The 15,543-nt window shown below is 43.6% G+C and overlaps 1 protein-coding gene across 2 annotated transcripts; it reads right to left on the bottom strand.

The window, feature by feature from the left end:
* Positions 1–612: 612 nt before the first annotated feature.
* On the bottom strand, positions 613–15,490 carry PRKAG1 (protein kinase AMP-activated non-catalytic subunit gamma 1). Of its 2 annotated transcripts, XM_086399665.1 has the most exons (12): positions 15,434–15,490; positions 10,363–10,411; positions 3,523–3,632; positions 3,227–3,308; positions 3,072–3,130; positions 2,888–2,933; positions 2,731–2,785; positions 2,314–2,440; positions 2,051–2,216; positions 1,865–1,902; positions 1,449–1,595; positions 613–1,318 (listed from the first exon to the last, which is right to left on the bottom strand). In XM_086399665.1, exons 1-12 carry the CDS (start codon positions 15,440–15,442, stop codon positions 1,214–1,216), a joined length of 993 nt encoding a protein of 330 aa, XP_086255791.1. In that variant the 5' UTR covers positions 15,443–15,490; the 3' UTR covers positions 613–1,213. The 2 variants fall into 2 exon arrangements, with proteins under 2 accessions (XP_086255791.1, XP_086255792.1); XM_086399666.1 differs by lacking the exon at positions 3,072–3,130.
* Positions 15,491–15,543: the final 53 nt, after the last annotated feature.

Genomic DNA, 15,543 nt, shown 5'->3' with positions numbered 1-15,543 from the left:
AGTTCAAAGACAGTGTTGGCTCAGCAAAATCCAGAGTCCAACCTTCCCTAAGAAAAGTGGATGGTAGTGGTAGGTCTCTCTGTCTAGTAGAGAGACTTTCTTTCTCTCTTTCTACTCAGTTCTACCCTCAGTCTTTCTACTCTCTGGAGACAGAGACCTAGCACTGTTATGGAATTTTCCTTGGGTGCCAGCTATGGTCCAGGCAGAGGAGAAAGCGAGGTGATAAGGAGACTGCAGGGAATAGGGTGGGAAACAGTTATGAACGGAGAATTAGAAAGACAGTGAATCTACTGTAGTGGTAAAGTGCATAAGTTCTAAAGCAAGACTGTTTCAGCTCAAATCCTAGCTCTACTTTTTATTAACTGTGTGGCCATAGGCTAGTTACTTGGCCTTTTTGTACCTCAGTTAAAAAAAAATTTGTAAAACTGAAATAGTATCTACTATTGTTCTGAGGATTAATTGAAGTAATATATGTAAAGCACTGAGAATGGTGGCTGGCACACAGTTTAATGTATGTGTGTGTGTGCGCTATTATTGTTGATCTTAATGATGAGTTGAAGAAGCCATATGAAGTAGAAACATTGGAGCAACTACAAAAATCAAACACCGAAATACCATGAAGAGGCTCCTGTCATTTTAATTAGGTTTGCCAGGAAAAGCAATAACCTCAGCTAACCACTCTGCCCTCCCCCTCCCTGCAACTCTCATCTCCTTTCATAGGCATACAGCACAGGAAGCCAAGGGCCCTCCTCCCCATGATCCTCCCCACTCGCATTAGAGGAAGAAATGCCACTACATGGACTCAGCCTCCTCCATACAGCATGAAACATGATGAATAAAAACATCTTTATGCAGAGTTCTGTTGTGCCTATTTTCTTAGGGTGGAGTCAGGGACAGAGGCAAAGGCTGGATGAGGTCTGGGGATCTCTTAGAGATCAGGATTTGCCTGAGGAGCACAGAGTCCATAGGTCACTCAGATAGGGGGCTATGTCTAAAAAGAAAGGGGCTAAGATGGGCTGGGTGAGGATAGGAGAGCTAAAAATCCATTTTCCTTCCTCCCCCACACGTTCCCTCCTCCCATGTAGAAGGGTAGGGGGCTCCTGGGCAGGGAACAGTCACAATTCTCTAAAGGTCTCATTTGTGGTTCTCAGAGCTTTGGGCAGGCAGTGAGTGGGGCATATGCCCTGGTGCTGCACGACCCCTTCCCCCGGGCTCAGGGCTTCTCTCCGCCTGTGAGCACCAGCGCCTGCAAGATGTCAGACAGGGATACAATCCCCTTGACCACATCATTCTCATCCACCACTACAAGTCGGTGAACCTGCATAGAGCCATGAGGGAGAAAGGGATGTTCAGTGCCAGCCTCAGTGAAGGTGAGCCCGTCAGTCCCCACCCTCCATGCCAGACCAGAGCTGCTCCCCCAGCTCCTTCTGGGTTGCTGGCCCTCCTACCTCTGCTTCTACCAGCCTATTGATGATGGTTTCCAGAGTCTCATGCAGGTAGCACTTGAGAACACCCTCAAAGTAATGTGATCGATGTTGCAGGGCTTTGGTCACTGACACATCTAGGTTGTTGTAGGTCTTTTCTGCTGCCAGGTTCTGGGGAGAGAGAGGAAGATTCATGCAGGGAAGCAAGGGAGCCAGCCGCCAAACCCTGAGCCCACCCCACCTCACAGAGTGATTTAAAGTAGGTGTCAGCCATGCCCACAAGCCTCGCCCAGCTCATTCAATTCCTTTTCAACCAGAATTTGAAAGCTTGGAAGCTTCCAAAACCCTTAGGTCCCAGAAAAGACTCTTCTTCTCCCTCTCCACATTCAACACCCCACCCCTTTCCCTACCTCCCAACCCCGCCCCCAACAATCACTCACGATAACATCAAACTTGGAGTAGATGTCCACCACACGCCCTAGGGGGACAGAGGCAGCTCAGCAAGGAGGATCTGGCATCCAAGGCTCCCCCTGCCTACAGAATCACCTTCCAGGTTGAGCTGAGGGGACAGCAGATTTTCCCACAGCCTCCCTGGAGCCCTCCTCTCCCTGTGCCCGATCCCTCACCTTTCTCATCCACCACTGGCAGGGCTGAGACTCGGTGCTGTACAAAGATGCCCAGAGCCACGTACACAGGGGTGGTGGTGCGGACCATAGCAATGTTGGCATAGGTGCCAATCTGTAGCTCTTCCAGAGACTTAGACATGAACTCTGGCTTGGGGAACTCGGTGATCTGAGGAAACAACCATCACCTTGATTTTTTTCAAGGCCCCTCAAACTACCCTTGGATACTCCTCCAACCAGTATCTAAGAAGGTGAGGAGCACTTACAAATAACTTGAGGAACTTGAGGATGCGCTTGTGGGTGAGGATGTACAGGGTGTTGCCTGATTCCGGGTCAATAACTGGCAGCCTGTGGATCTTGTTTCGAATTAATGAAGAGACAGCATCAAACAAGCTGTGGGAAGGCAGGGATTAACAGTAAGTCCCACAGTGGTGGGCCTGAGGGTGCTGAAGTAGCTCTAATTTAGAGTGTGCTTACAAACAGGGAAAACAGGTGGTTAAGGAGAGGAGCAGGGGGTTCAGACCAGACCTAAAGAATGTGCATGCGTGTGTGTGCATGTGTGTGTATGTGGGAGGAGTGTCTTTTTTTCTCTTCTATTCCCGGCTCTTTGGGTATCTAGGGCCTCAGCTATGCTGATGGCAAGGCTCTTTCCCCTTCCGGACAAATGGGTAGGTGGAACTCACCTGGCATTAGGAGAAATGCAGACAAGTGGTTTAAAGGAGTCCTGTAGGTACACCTCTGAAGGGAAAAGGGAGGTTCACAAAATATTACCATGAAAAACTGTTTCCCAGGAAACTCTCCATCCCTTTATCCTTTTACAACCCTCGGCTCTCCACATACCTCTCCAAGTTTCTATCTTGTGTTCTTCCAGCTCATAGATCTGCACCTGAAAGCAGAGGCAACAGAACTCGAGACTCGATCTCTCTGCTGTATTAACCCCTTATAGTTTGCTTGGAAGAAAGGAAATGAGAGTGAGGGACTCTGGGCAGGAAAGTGGTTTTGCTCATGGGCTCAGGAGCCTTACCAAGGCTGATTTATAGTAGCGGTGCAGGATATTGATGAAATCAGTGATGGTCAGCATGCCTAGAGGCCAAGATAACAGCCCTCAGCACTGCTCAAAAGCTTCTCTCCATGCCCAGTACAAGATGCCAATAAAACAGTGTTCCAAAAACTGCTTACCCACAAAACTCTGCTTCTTACTATCCCACAAAGGGGCCGCCCGGACACCATTAGTCACCAAAGCAAAGAAAGCTTTCTTCACCTGTAGTGAAAGAGTAATAACCACAAAGGAAAATTCACAGGAGGCAGGGCTGGAAAAGAACAGGGGTTGGATATGCTGGGGAAAATGGGACCCTAACCACATAGAAAGACAAGCTCATCACCCTTGGGATGAGGTATTGAACCAGCGGCTCTGAGGAAGGGGTAAGGGAAAAGAGGATTTCACCCACCTGAAGGGAAAAGAGGATTTCACCCACCTGAAGGGAAGTATCAAATACAACCAGTTTTGAGCTTGTGGGAATCAGGTCATAGCAGCGATGAGACTTCATGAAGGAAGTATACACGCTATTATTGGATTCCGGAGTCTCTGCATGGGGTGGGATGGTTAGTAGCTTCCTCCCATGCAACAACTCGCAATCAAAAGAGGCAGCAAATAAAAGTGTTGTAGTTGCTCAGATATTTACAGCATGATTTATAAGGCCCCCTTATAAAGGACAACAGGAACAAGTATTCTGTTTTGTTGCTATTGTTCCCACAAAACCTGGATAAACTCCTTAGAAACCATTTCATCCAACTTCACCCCCAGGCAGAACTGTATCTACTGGCTCCTTATGCAAAAGATGGCTGACTAAAACAGAAAATCTATTAAACTTTCATTAACCTGTTCTAGTCTAAAAGTTTTTTTTTTCCTCACCTTTAATTCATTTTCCTTCTCATATATTTAGCACATTTTCACTTGTTCTCTTTCTCAATTAAAATGTAATTAAGCTTCTTAAAATCCAAGAAGTAAACTTCTTAAAATTCTTGTTAGATTCACAGATGAGGAAGTCATGGACCAAGGTGGGCCATTTTAGAACAGCACTAAGTTAGAGCCCAGTGCTCAACTGACCTGGTCCCAAACAACCTGAGAGTCCATCTTGGGATGACTGTGTAATTCAGAAGTCATCCCACCTACTCTAGACAAATGGCTTTCCATTCCTCTGATTTTAACTGCTTGCTCTACTGGAGCAGCAACCCCCAAAAGAACAGCCCAAATGTGCTACATGGTATGCTTGTATATCTAAAAATATTATGTCATTTAATCTGTAAGGCAAATATTGTCATTTTTCAGCTGAGAAAACAGACAGAAAGCCATAAAACAAAAACTGTTCAACGTCATATCATTAGTAACAAGAAAGGCTCAAACATAGATCTACGTGATTCCAAAGTTCATGCTCTTAAATCCTAATCAGTTGTTTTTCATTTTTAATTTTTTTACCAAAGTCATATTGGTACACAGTTTAGAGAGTCAAATAGTTCTATAATTTTGTTAAGACAAACTGCAGTTCCTAGCACCCACCTCACTTCACCCCTCCCCAGAGATGAAACCTCTTTTAGCTGATTATTTGGTACTTATTTCTATGTCTATAAATAATATGCTTATATTGCTACCTTTTTTTTTTTCACTTTTAGGCATTAACTATTATCATGCAAGGAAGATGACAGGCACTCTCTATGATCATATGAGGAAGATGAAAATTTTCAATTCTATTTCCTACCAGGACCCCATTATAAACCTGTACCTCCTAACTCTCCATTCTCCCAGAAGTTAAACTGCATCAGTATTTAAGTAATTTGACTGAATATTCATTATTCTGAGCTACGTCAAGTAGTAAAGTCTGATTTTTTTTTTCCTTCACAACTTTGTTTTCCTTGGAGTTAATAATTGTCTGTTTGCTTAGTTCTCTGTGTTTAGTACTTATAACTAATTCAATCCCCAAACTCTTTATCAATTGTTTAAGTCTCCTTTCAAGAAGTTCAGAAGCATGGGATAGTCTATCAATTTAACTACCCAAAGAAGTCTCTCTGGAGCCTTCTGACCTGCTCAAATCTGGGCTGGTTTGCCTGCCATGCACTTCTGACATCTTGAGATCTTCCTTCATTTCCATCCTGGGACCCCTTTTACATCTCTCCTGTATTAGCACTCTTGTGTCCTGTATCCCATGATTTCCTCTTTTTTGATTATTTCCTTGTTTTGGTGAAGCACATTTTCCAGTAGCTTCCTGAGAAAGGGTGCATGGGAGGTAAATTTTTTGAGACCTTGCACCCTGCAGACCTATGTTACCCTCGTCTTTGATTTAAATTTGTCTGGCTACAGAATTCTAGGTTGAACTTTATTTTCCTGCAGAATATTGAGGACACTGCTTCATTGCCTTCCAAGCTTCTGGTGTTATTGAGAGTTTGGGGTCCTAGGCCCTTCTGATTCCTTGTATATGTCTTGTTATTTTCTCTCTGGAAACTCAGGATCTTCTCTTTGTTCGGAGTTCTGAAATTTTATGATGATTGTGCTTTGGGTGGGAGAATTTCACCCAAATTGTGAAATTCAACGAGAAAACTAATGTTCTTCAGTTCTAGGAAATGTTCTTGAATTACTTCCTTGATTGTTTCCTTCCCTCTGTGTTGTCATTTTTCTCCTTCTGTAACTCCTATTATTTGGACTTCCAAAACTAACCCTTAACGTTTGTTTTTGTTGTTTTTAAAACACAGTAGTTCCCCCTGCCCCGCTCACCTAATCCAGGGTTTTACTTTCCACCGTTTCAGTTACCCACAATCAAACCTTGTCTGAATATTAAATAGAAAATTCCAGAAACAAGCAATTCATAAGTTTTCAATTGTGTGGCATCCTGAGCAGCGTGATGAAATCTCTTGCTATTCAGCTCAGTTCCAGCCCTGGGAGGCAATCATCCCTTTGTCCACCACATCCCATCCACTACTCATTAGTAGCTCTCTCAGTGATCAGACTGTCATGGATGTTATCACTGTGCTTGTGTGCAAGTAACCCTTTTTTTGGAGAACATCTCTGATGGCCTAGTGGTTAAGACTCCGAGTTTATTGGAGAAGGAAAATGGTAACCCATTCTAGTATTCTTGCCTGGGAAATCTCATGGACAGAGGAGCCTGGCAGGCTACAGTCTATGGGGTTGCAAAGTCTGGCACTACTTTAGCGACTAAACAACAATAACAAACCCTTATTTTATTTACTAATTGGCTATAAAGCATATGTAAAATTGAAGCCCTAATGCTGTGTGTGTGATTAGTCGCTCAGTGGTGTCCAACTCTTTGAGTGTCCAACCCAGGGATGGAACCCATTTCCTGGACAGCAGGCGGATTCTTTACTACTGAGCCACCAGGGAAGTCCTAAAACCTAGAATGCTTCCTATAAGTGAAAAGGTGAAAGTTCTCAACTTAATAAGGGAAAGAAAAACAATCATATGCTGAGGTTGCTAAGATCTATGATAAAAATGAATCTTCTATCTGTGAAACTGAGAAGAAACAGGAAATTATGCTAGTTTTGCTGTTGCAATTCAGTTGCAAAAGTTATAGGGTCAGTGTGTGAAAAGTGCTTAGTCAAGATGTGAAAAGTATTATGTTTGTACAGTAAGATATTTAGAGGTAGACAGACTGAGAGATGCAGGTTTGATCCCTGGGTTGAGAAGATCCCCAGGAGTAGGAAATGGCAACCCGCTCCAGTATTCTTGCCTAGAAAATTCTTTGGACAGAGGAGCCTGGCAGGCTATAGTCCGTGGGGTCACAAAGAGTCAGACACGAATGAGCACACATACACCTTACTCTTATTAGACTGACCAACTACATTCACATAACTCTTAGTACACTGTTATCATTGTTCTATTTTATTATTGTTGTTGTTAATCTCTTACTGTGCCTAATTTGTAAATTAAACTTTATCATAGGTATGCACGGGGCTTCCCAGGTGGTGCTAGTGGTAAATAACTCGCCTGTCAATGAAGGAGACACAAAAGATGTGGGTTCGATCCCTGGGTAGGGAAGAGCCCCCAGAGGAGTGCATGGGAACTGAAGAATCCCTTGGACAGAGAAGTATGGCAGGCTACATAGTCCATATGGTCACACAGAGTCAGACATGACTGAAGCAACTTAGCATGCATACACTTATAGGTATGATTGTATGTATGTATATAAGTCAGGATATATAGGAAAAAAACATTATATATACAATTTAATACTATCTGTGGTTTCAGGCATCCACTGGCAATCTTGCAATGTATCCCCCAAGGATAAGGAGGTACTAACCACTGTTTCTTTTTTCTATTTCCTCTTTTTTCACTTTTTTCATTATAGTTTATTACAAGATACCAAATACAAAACATCCTTGTGCTATACAGTAAGACCTTGTTGTTTCTTTTATATATATAGTAGTTTGTATCTGCTAATCCTATACTCCTAATAAATCCCCCTTCTTTCTTCTTTGGTAACCGTAAGTTTATTTTCTATGTCTGTGAGTTCACTTTGATTTTTAATTCTTACTTTATGAGAGATTTCTTCAACTTGATTTTCCAAACCTCCTACTTAGTTTAACGCTTTTGCTGTTATATTTTTAATCTCTAAGAGCTCCTTTTTTCTTTTCTGAACATTCCTTTTCTTTAAAAAATTGCATCCTATACTTGCTTCATGGTGGAAATATGTTCTTTGAGTAAGTATTAATGTTAGTTTTTAAAGTTTTCTTCTTTATGCATTGACTTTTCCCACTGTTGCTTTTTTTCCTGTTTATCTTTTTCTTTTTTCTTCTTCATTTGGGGGGACAATTTGGATCACTCTTTTCACATTAGAGGCTTTCTTTAGATGTCTGGTAATCCTTGGTTTAAAGGAGGATTCAAACCATATTTTAAGAATGGAGTCTTTAAAGCTGATTAGAAGTTCTATGTGTGTAGATGAGCCTTGTTAACTGTGAACCATTTAGATGGGGAACAGTCAGTACTAATATTTTTAGGTTTTTCCTTCAGTGGGATTCTGAAGAAAAGGATTATTCATTTGACTTTGTGCTTGAGGATGAAGTCTTTTCTGTCAGCATTCTGAAAACTGAGTGCGGGAAAAAGACTAGGGTCTCAGCATCTAGTTCACCTCACGCTTGTGCTTTCAGCACAGTACCTCAGCCCCTTTCTGTACCTCCAGTCTGTGCCAAAGTTAGGATGGGCAGTTCTCCAGCTGCACTTAGTGGGGTAGGAAGTCTTGGGATGTGACTCCTCCTTAGACCTTCAGCGCTTCTAGGCTTTCCCCTCTGCTAGTTACAGTTGAGTTTTCTCAGGTATGCTAAGTCATTTACCACCCTTCTGTCTGCTTTCCAGCTTCCAAAAATTCATTGCCATTGTCTCCTTGCTTGTTCTCCCTATTTTGATGGTTTTTGTACCTTCAAGAATAATTCCTTCTGGTGGCTTTAGTGGCTTTTTTTTTTTTTTAGTAGGTTTGTTTTTATAATGGTTTGAGAAAAGCAACTCTGAAACTATTTTAGAAATATTTTAGAATTCAGCAAATTAGTGCTTTTATGGGGATAATCAGCATTCTTTTGAAAGTGAAGTCGATCAGTCGTGTCTGACTCTTTGGGACCCCATGGACTGTAGCCTACCAGGCTTCTCAGTCCATGAGATTTTCCAGGCAAGAGTACTGGAGTGGGTTGCCATTTCCTTCTCCATAGTGGCTTTTTGTGAAGGAACAGAAGTAGATACATGTATTAAACCCACCATCTCTTACTGGAAGGCCACCATTGTTCTTCGAATTTGAAAACTCACAGACTCCCAAGAACGTGTCTTTTGATACCAGTTCAAGACATGCTACAATGATAGTTAAATAATATTACAGGCTGCTGCTGCTGCTACTGCTTCTACGTCACTTCAGTCGTGTCCGACTCTGTGTGACCCCATAGACGGCAGCCCACCAGGCTCCTCTGTCCCTGGGATTTTCCAGGCAAGAATACTGGAGTGGGTTGCCATTTCCCTCTCCAATGCATGAAAGTGAAAAGTGAAAGTGAAGTCGCTGAGTCTTGTCCGACTCTTAGCGACCCCATGGACTGCAGCCTACCAGGCTCCTCCGTCCATGGGATTTTCCAGGCAAGAGTACTGGAGTGGGTTGCCATTGCCTTCTCCAGTATTACAGGCTACAGGCCTGCAAACATATTTGGTTTGGTTTTCATGGTATTTAAATAATTAATTTAAATAATTTAAATTAGTGCCCAATTAAAAAATTCTGGAGATTTATAAGAATCCAAATTCTAAGTTTCTTTTCATAATCAGAAGATCTGACAAAACTAAGTCTTGAATTCCTGAACAGCAGCAATTAACCAGACTAGGCTAGTTGCTGCCTCCTTTTAGACGCAACGAGAACCACAGGTTATTGTAATCATATGCAACCCACGTCACTACTTGATCCATGTAGACAATTTGAGTTTCTTACGCCTGCCTCAGTTGATGCTAATGCAAATGCACTCAGAAACACAAAATAAGCACTGACATTACGTTGCAGTCATCAATTATAAAGAATCATCCAGATAAATTCAAAATATGACTATATTAATTTCTGGATACTAACGACATGAAAATAGAACATTTAAAAATTCTTGTGGCGAACTCACAGACCTTTAATAATATATCCCAGAATCTCATCCCATATTTTAATCCTCTGAGAAAGTATGTATTCCTAATGCCATAAACACGTCCAAGAAAGACTAAGAGTGTTCCTGGGCAAAACCCTTTACCAGAGATGCCTATAATTTTGCTTCTTTCCAGATGACCGGGTTGGACCACCCTGCTCTAACCAGGTATTTGGGCAGATGCTGGAATTCCCTTCTCCTGTGTCCTGAATTTTAGGGTTTAGTGCCTCTATTTCTGGATTAGTTCTAAGGGTTTTCAAGTCCCTTCTATAATTTCTTGTGTATACTCAGTGGCTTTAGTGAGATCGCTAGATGGTAAAATCCTAGTGGCATTGTTTGGGCTACTCAGAACATTCCAGGGACTTCTAAAACATGGTTAGCCATCCCAGAATTGCCTATGGAAGTTCTCCCTGTACCTCAAAAGTTTCTCTCAAGTGGTTTGATGACTGAAAATATTAATCATCCTCACCCTGCCCAAGATTTATTCTTAGGATTTCTCACAAAATCACTTGTTCCTGATTTATGTGGTTTGGCACATTATCTGGCCCAGCCTTGATTTTCCCAGGGAAGACTCTGGGAAAAATTCAAAAGCACTGCTGAATACGAATTAGGATCAGGTTATTGTTTTCATACCAGTTGCCTTTCCTCAGTAAACTTACCTTGAAGATGCTCATTTTCCACAGCTGGGTAGCTATCTGAAGAAGGGACCTGGAAAGACAAGAGAAACAAAGATTCAGCCCATCTTACGCTCCATCCATCTGAGCCTGGAAACATTAGGGGAAGGGCTGGTGAACTAATGACTTCCTTTAAAGCACTACAAGGTCCTTCAGAAATATTATCTCATTTAATCTTTATAACCCTTGCTGCTGCTAAGTTGCTTCAGTCGTGTCCAACTCTGTGCGACCCCAGAGATGGCAGCCCACCAGGCTCCCCTGTCCCTGGGATTCTCCAGGCAAGAACACTGGAGTGGCTTGCCATTTCCTTCTCCAATGCATGAAAGTGAAAAGTGAAAGTGAAGTCGCTCAGGTTGTCTACTTGAAAGTTACACAGTCGTGTCCGTCTCCTAGCGACCCCGTTGACTGCAGTCTACCAGGCTCCTCTGTCCATGGGATTTTCCAGGCAAGAGTACTAGAGTGGGGTGCCATTGCCTTCTCCATATAACCCTTAGGTGAATACTATTATCAGCCTTATTTTCACAGATTAGGAAACTGAGGTTCAAGAAATATTAAGCAAACTGCCCATGGCTGGCAAGGGGTGAAATGGGGATCTGAATACAGGTTTGTGTGGTTCCAAAGCTCATGGTCTTATATACTACATTGCCTAATGAAACATTAGGACTTAAAAGCTGACACTAGAAAATATGAGCTTAAAGTTGGCCCCACAAGACTTTCACAGACTTATTTATAAAAACCGGGAAGCTGGAGAGACAACACTGCTTTCCTTCAAATAGTCACTAAGTGTAGGCGCAGGCTCCTGAGTCACCGACATGCACCTTACCATGAGAGGGCCGCATCTGGGGAGGGTCCCAGCAGTTGGCTGTCACCAAGGATCAAAGTTTGAATGACTGAGGGGTAGATGAGAAGGATAAATGTTCTGAAACTAGGGAACTGAGTCCTCTCAGCACCTCTGTGAGTCAAAGCCTGCTATAGCCCAGAGGGGACTGGTTTTCTAAGTTTCCTTGTTTAAGACAGTCTGAGATTAGAAAGTGCTCTGAATACAGAGAAACCTTCAGAGCATCTCAGTGCTCCCTCAAGTGGGAACATTTGGAAATTTCATTGTTATCTAGAAACCCAGGAGAGATCATGATCATTTTTGTCTGCTGGAATCAATAGTTTTGACTCTATTTGCTCTTTTTGGCTAATATTCCCAAAGTAACTTAAAGTCACACTTCACCTCCACAGCTGCAGTAGTAACATGAATTTAAAGGCCTTGGCTTGAACCTGGGAGGGTGGCTGGTAAACAGGGTCAAGTTGGTTGGATAGCTCTAAATTTCCCTCCTCTAATAGGCCAGGGTTGGGGCAGGGGTGTAATCTCCCTCTCTTCTCTCTAGGCTGCATAAGACTTTCATCATGGCCTGGCATTTTGGCATAGCTATCGGAACAACAGCCTCATCATTTATAAGTGGGAGAGAGGCCTGTTTAGCAGTAAAGCAGTCTCACAAAGACCTATACAAAGAAGCAGAAACAGTGACTTCTGTAGAAATTATTGTACCGACCATATGATTGATACTTACTTACTTCACTGTGCTACAGTTATTTTGTTCATTATCTATCTGAACAGACTGTAAATTCCTGGAAGCCTGAAACTATCTTACACTTCTTTGTATCTTTCTCTCATATCACCTAGCATGTGGGTTTGCATATAATTCTCAAGTGTTTTGCTTCTCAACACTCAAACTGGTAATGATTCACACTGATATGGACAGAGAGATCTAAGACTACATTACAGAGAGAGAAAAGACATACAGCTAAACAGAGACATAGATACCTACATAAGAGTCAGACACAATTGAATATGACTTTCTTTCTGCCTGTTTCTCCACACAGGAGTGGGGCAATTATGTCTACTCTCTCTACATTTAATAACAGAGGGCACTTGAGACTACTGTACTACATAAGTACAAAATATTATTCACAGAGACACACCCTACATCTGCTACAAGACTCACAATTTCTTCCAAACTCCTGATCCACCTTTCCAGTTGTTTGCTGGACCACCACAGTTGTCACAGAGACGCCTCAAATGCTTCACTACAAGACAGAACAGCATCTGTCCCTCCAATCCTATTATTCTTTTTTTTTAATCCTATTATTCTTAACTGTGGTTCCCACCTCTGCTTTTGTATTGCTCTCTTCCCAGGTGCCTGAACTGTGGTCTTGATTTCTCCAAGAATGAGCTATCCCAACATGCCTGCTTAGAATGATAGAGCAGGGTGTGACCTAAACTTGTCCTTAATGTCTATCAACTAAGCTGCTATGTTAGAAATAAATGCCTCAAATCCATCTCACTCCTTTCCACTTTCACAGCATTAACATAGCCTCTTACATCACATTTCTGCAACATTCTCTAAACTGTTATCCCTGACAGTTCAAGAGAAGAGGAAATCTATTTCCTCTTCAATTTGTCTTTCATGCTGTCACTAAGTTCTCTCCCCAGGCATCTCAGGTTTGGAAGGGACTTTCAACTCCAGGAACCAAGAACTCACTACTTTCTGAAGTAGCTCCTCCATTTACAGAAAGTTATTAGGAATATTCTTAAAGTACACTCACTACCTTGCTCATATATCTGTGTGTGTGTGTGTGTATGTGCATGCACTGTCATGTCCGACTCTTTGCAACCCCATGGACTGTAGCCCGATAGGCTCCTCTGTCCATGGAATTTTCCAGGCAAGAATACTGGTGTGGTTGTCATTACTATTCCAGGGGATCTTCCTGACCAAGGACTGAACTTGTATCTCTTGTGTCTCCTGCATTGGCAGGCAAGTTCTTTACCACTCACACCACCTGGGAAGCCCCAAATCTTCCATGGGTCCCCTTATTACAAAACAAAGTTCAAACTTAATGTGATATGCAATATCTTCAACCTGACCTCAACCTACTTTCCCAGTCTTTTCTCCAACTATGATCAAAATCCAAAGTTCCAGCAACATCAGCCACTGTTCAGTTCACTCACTCAGTCGTGTCTGACTCTTTGCGACCCCATGAATCGCAGCACGCCAGGCCTCCCTGTCCATCACCAGCTCCCGGAGTTCACTCAGACTCACGTCCATTGAGTCAGCGATGCCATCCAGCCATCTCATCCTCTGTCATCCCCTTCTCCTCCTGCCCCCAATCCCTCCCAGCATCAGAGTCTTTTCCAATGAGTCAACTCTTCACATGAGGTGGCCAAAGTGCTGGAGTTTCAGCTTTAGCATCATTCCTTCCAAAGAAATTCCAGGGCTGATCTCCTTCAGAATGGACTGGTTGGATCTCCTTGCAGTCCAAGGGATTCTCAAGAGTCTTCTCCAGCACCACAGTTCAAAAGCATCAATTCTTCAGCGCTCAGCCTTCTTCACAGTCCAACTCTCACATCCATACATGACCACAGGAAAAACCATAGCCTTGACTAGCCGGACCTTTGTCAGCAAAGTAATGTCTCTGCTTTTGAATATGCTATCTAGGTTGGACATAACTGGCTGGTCAGCCACTGGCTGACCCCCAATTAATCGCTACACACCCCAGTTTCTATGCCCTTGCTCACACTGTTCTCTCAACCCGCAATGCCCTCTAGTGGGCTGACAGTAATTTCTCCCTCCCCTATGGTGCCACAGTCCTTTTTTTGCATCTTAATGATAGCATTCACTACAATCTACCTTAAATAACAGCTGTCACTGACTTGCCCTTGCCTCCACTGCAGTTAGGCTAAGCATTTTCAAAGTGGGGTTTCTCTTTTTTCTACATTTTATTTATTTATCAGCTGCACCACGTGGCCTGTGGTATCTTAATTCCACCAGCAATCAAACCCAGGCTCTAGCAGTGAAAAGGTCGAGTCCTAACCACTGGACTGCCAGTGTACTCCCTTTTTTTTTCTTTTTAGAACAATTTCTATTCCAAGAAGCTTCTAATCTAGTACATAAAATATGATGGCTAAATTAGAAAATCCATATAATAAGTAAAAAATAATGTCATTTTGAATTTAATGGAAGAACACCTTTTATTTTTGCTCAAAATTCTAATCTATAAGAACTTACTCCCTTGCCTGGGTGACCAGCTGCAAATCATTTTACTTTGGTTTGATTTCTTCTTTATAACCTGAGGGACATGACCTCTCTGCAGGCAGAGAAACAGCACAACAAGGGAATTACTCTGGGCATGTAACTGATGGAGAGAAAGGTGAACCTGCAGCCGTCATACAACTAAAGTAGGAGATGATAAAAAAAACCAGGAGAGGAAGAGCTACTCTGACAAAGAATACATGGAAGGAAGGAAGAGAATGGGAAGGGTTCCAGAGTGCCAGACCAAGGCTCCTGAGAGTGAGGGGAGGTACAAACAGATAGTAGGGGACCTGCAGCAAGTTAGGGAGGATGACAGGGTCCTGCCACAATCTGTCAATGCCTGCTACCCAAGAAGGAGCTAGGCCAACACACCTGCTCAGAATCGCAGAGCAGGGCATGACCTAAACTAGATCAGGGACACAGTGGCCTCAAACACTGGAAAAGTCCCTCCTTCAGGGAAACCCCACTTTTCAGTCTTATTAAGGCTGTTATCTCGCTGAACACCTCAAAGCAGTATAAGTCTTTCAGACGTCCCTCCTGCCAAAGATTCTATGGATCACACTCGGACAACTGGGGACCAGGTGCTACCTGCAAGCGGGGGTCCCTCGGAACCCCCTGCTTCACCTAAGGAAGCTGGCTCACGACCCTTCTCTCTCAGGCAAACCTCTGAAGGGCTTGAGGTGCTAAATGAGGAGGAGGTCCGAGATCGCCAGAGAGTGCGTGGGTTTCAAGGAGGGAGGCAGGAGTCATTGCCCGCTCGGGCTTAAAGTATCGTGGACCGAAGGCAGGCACCGGCGCGGCCCAGTCGCTGAGATGCGCTCAGCCAAAGAGCGGAGGAGCAGGGTCACGGTCTAGGACAGACACCCTGCTTCTCGTTGACTGGGCACCAGCGCCGGTCCCGGTTCCCCAGTCCTCTGACTGGGGTCTCGGGCTCCACAGCGCACCCCCGCCCCCCGCCACATTCCCGCGCTCCTCACCGCCTCCATCGCGAGACGCCGGCTGGGTTCTTTCGCTTTAGGAAGCTGGCCCGGGGCAAGGGGGCGGAGAAGGCCCCGCCCCACGTCCGGTACCGCGACGCACTTCCGCC

Source organism: Bos grunniens, chromosome 5 (assembly GCF_055505025.1).
Source record: "Bos grunniens cultivar Pamir isolate PY7600 chromosome 5, Bosgru_T2T1.0, whole genome shotgun sequence".
NCBI classification, from domain to species: domain Eukaryota; kingdom Metazoa; phylum Chordata; class Mammalia; order Artiodactyla; family Bovidae; genus Bos; species Bos grunniens.
Note: the sequence above shows the minus strand (reverse complement) of the source record. Positions and strands in the feature narration are given on the sequence as shown.

Coding starts and splice junctions, on each gene's coding strand:
- PRKAG1 (XM_086399665.1), bottom strand. Junction 3,633..10,362: donor GGAAAATGAGCATCTTCAAG/GTAAGTTTACTG, acceptor CACCCCATGCAG/AGACTCCGGAATCCAATAAT. Junction 1,319..1,448: donor ATAGGCTGGTAGAAGCAGAG/GTAGGAGGGCCA, acceptor GGCTCTATGCAG/GTTCACCGACTTGTAGTGGT.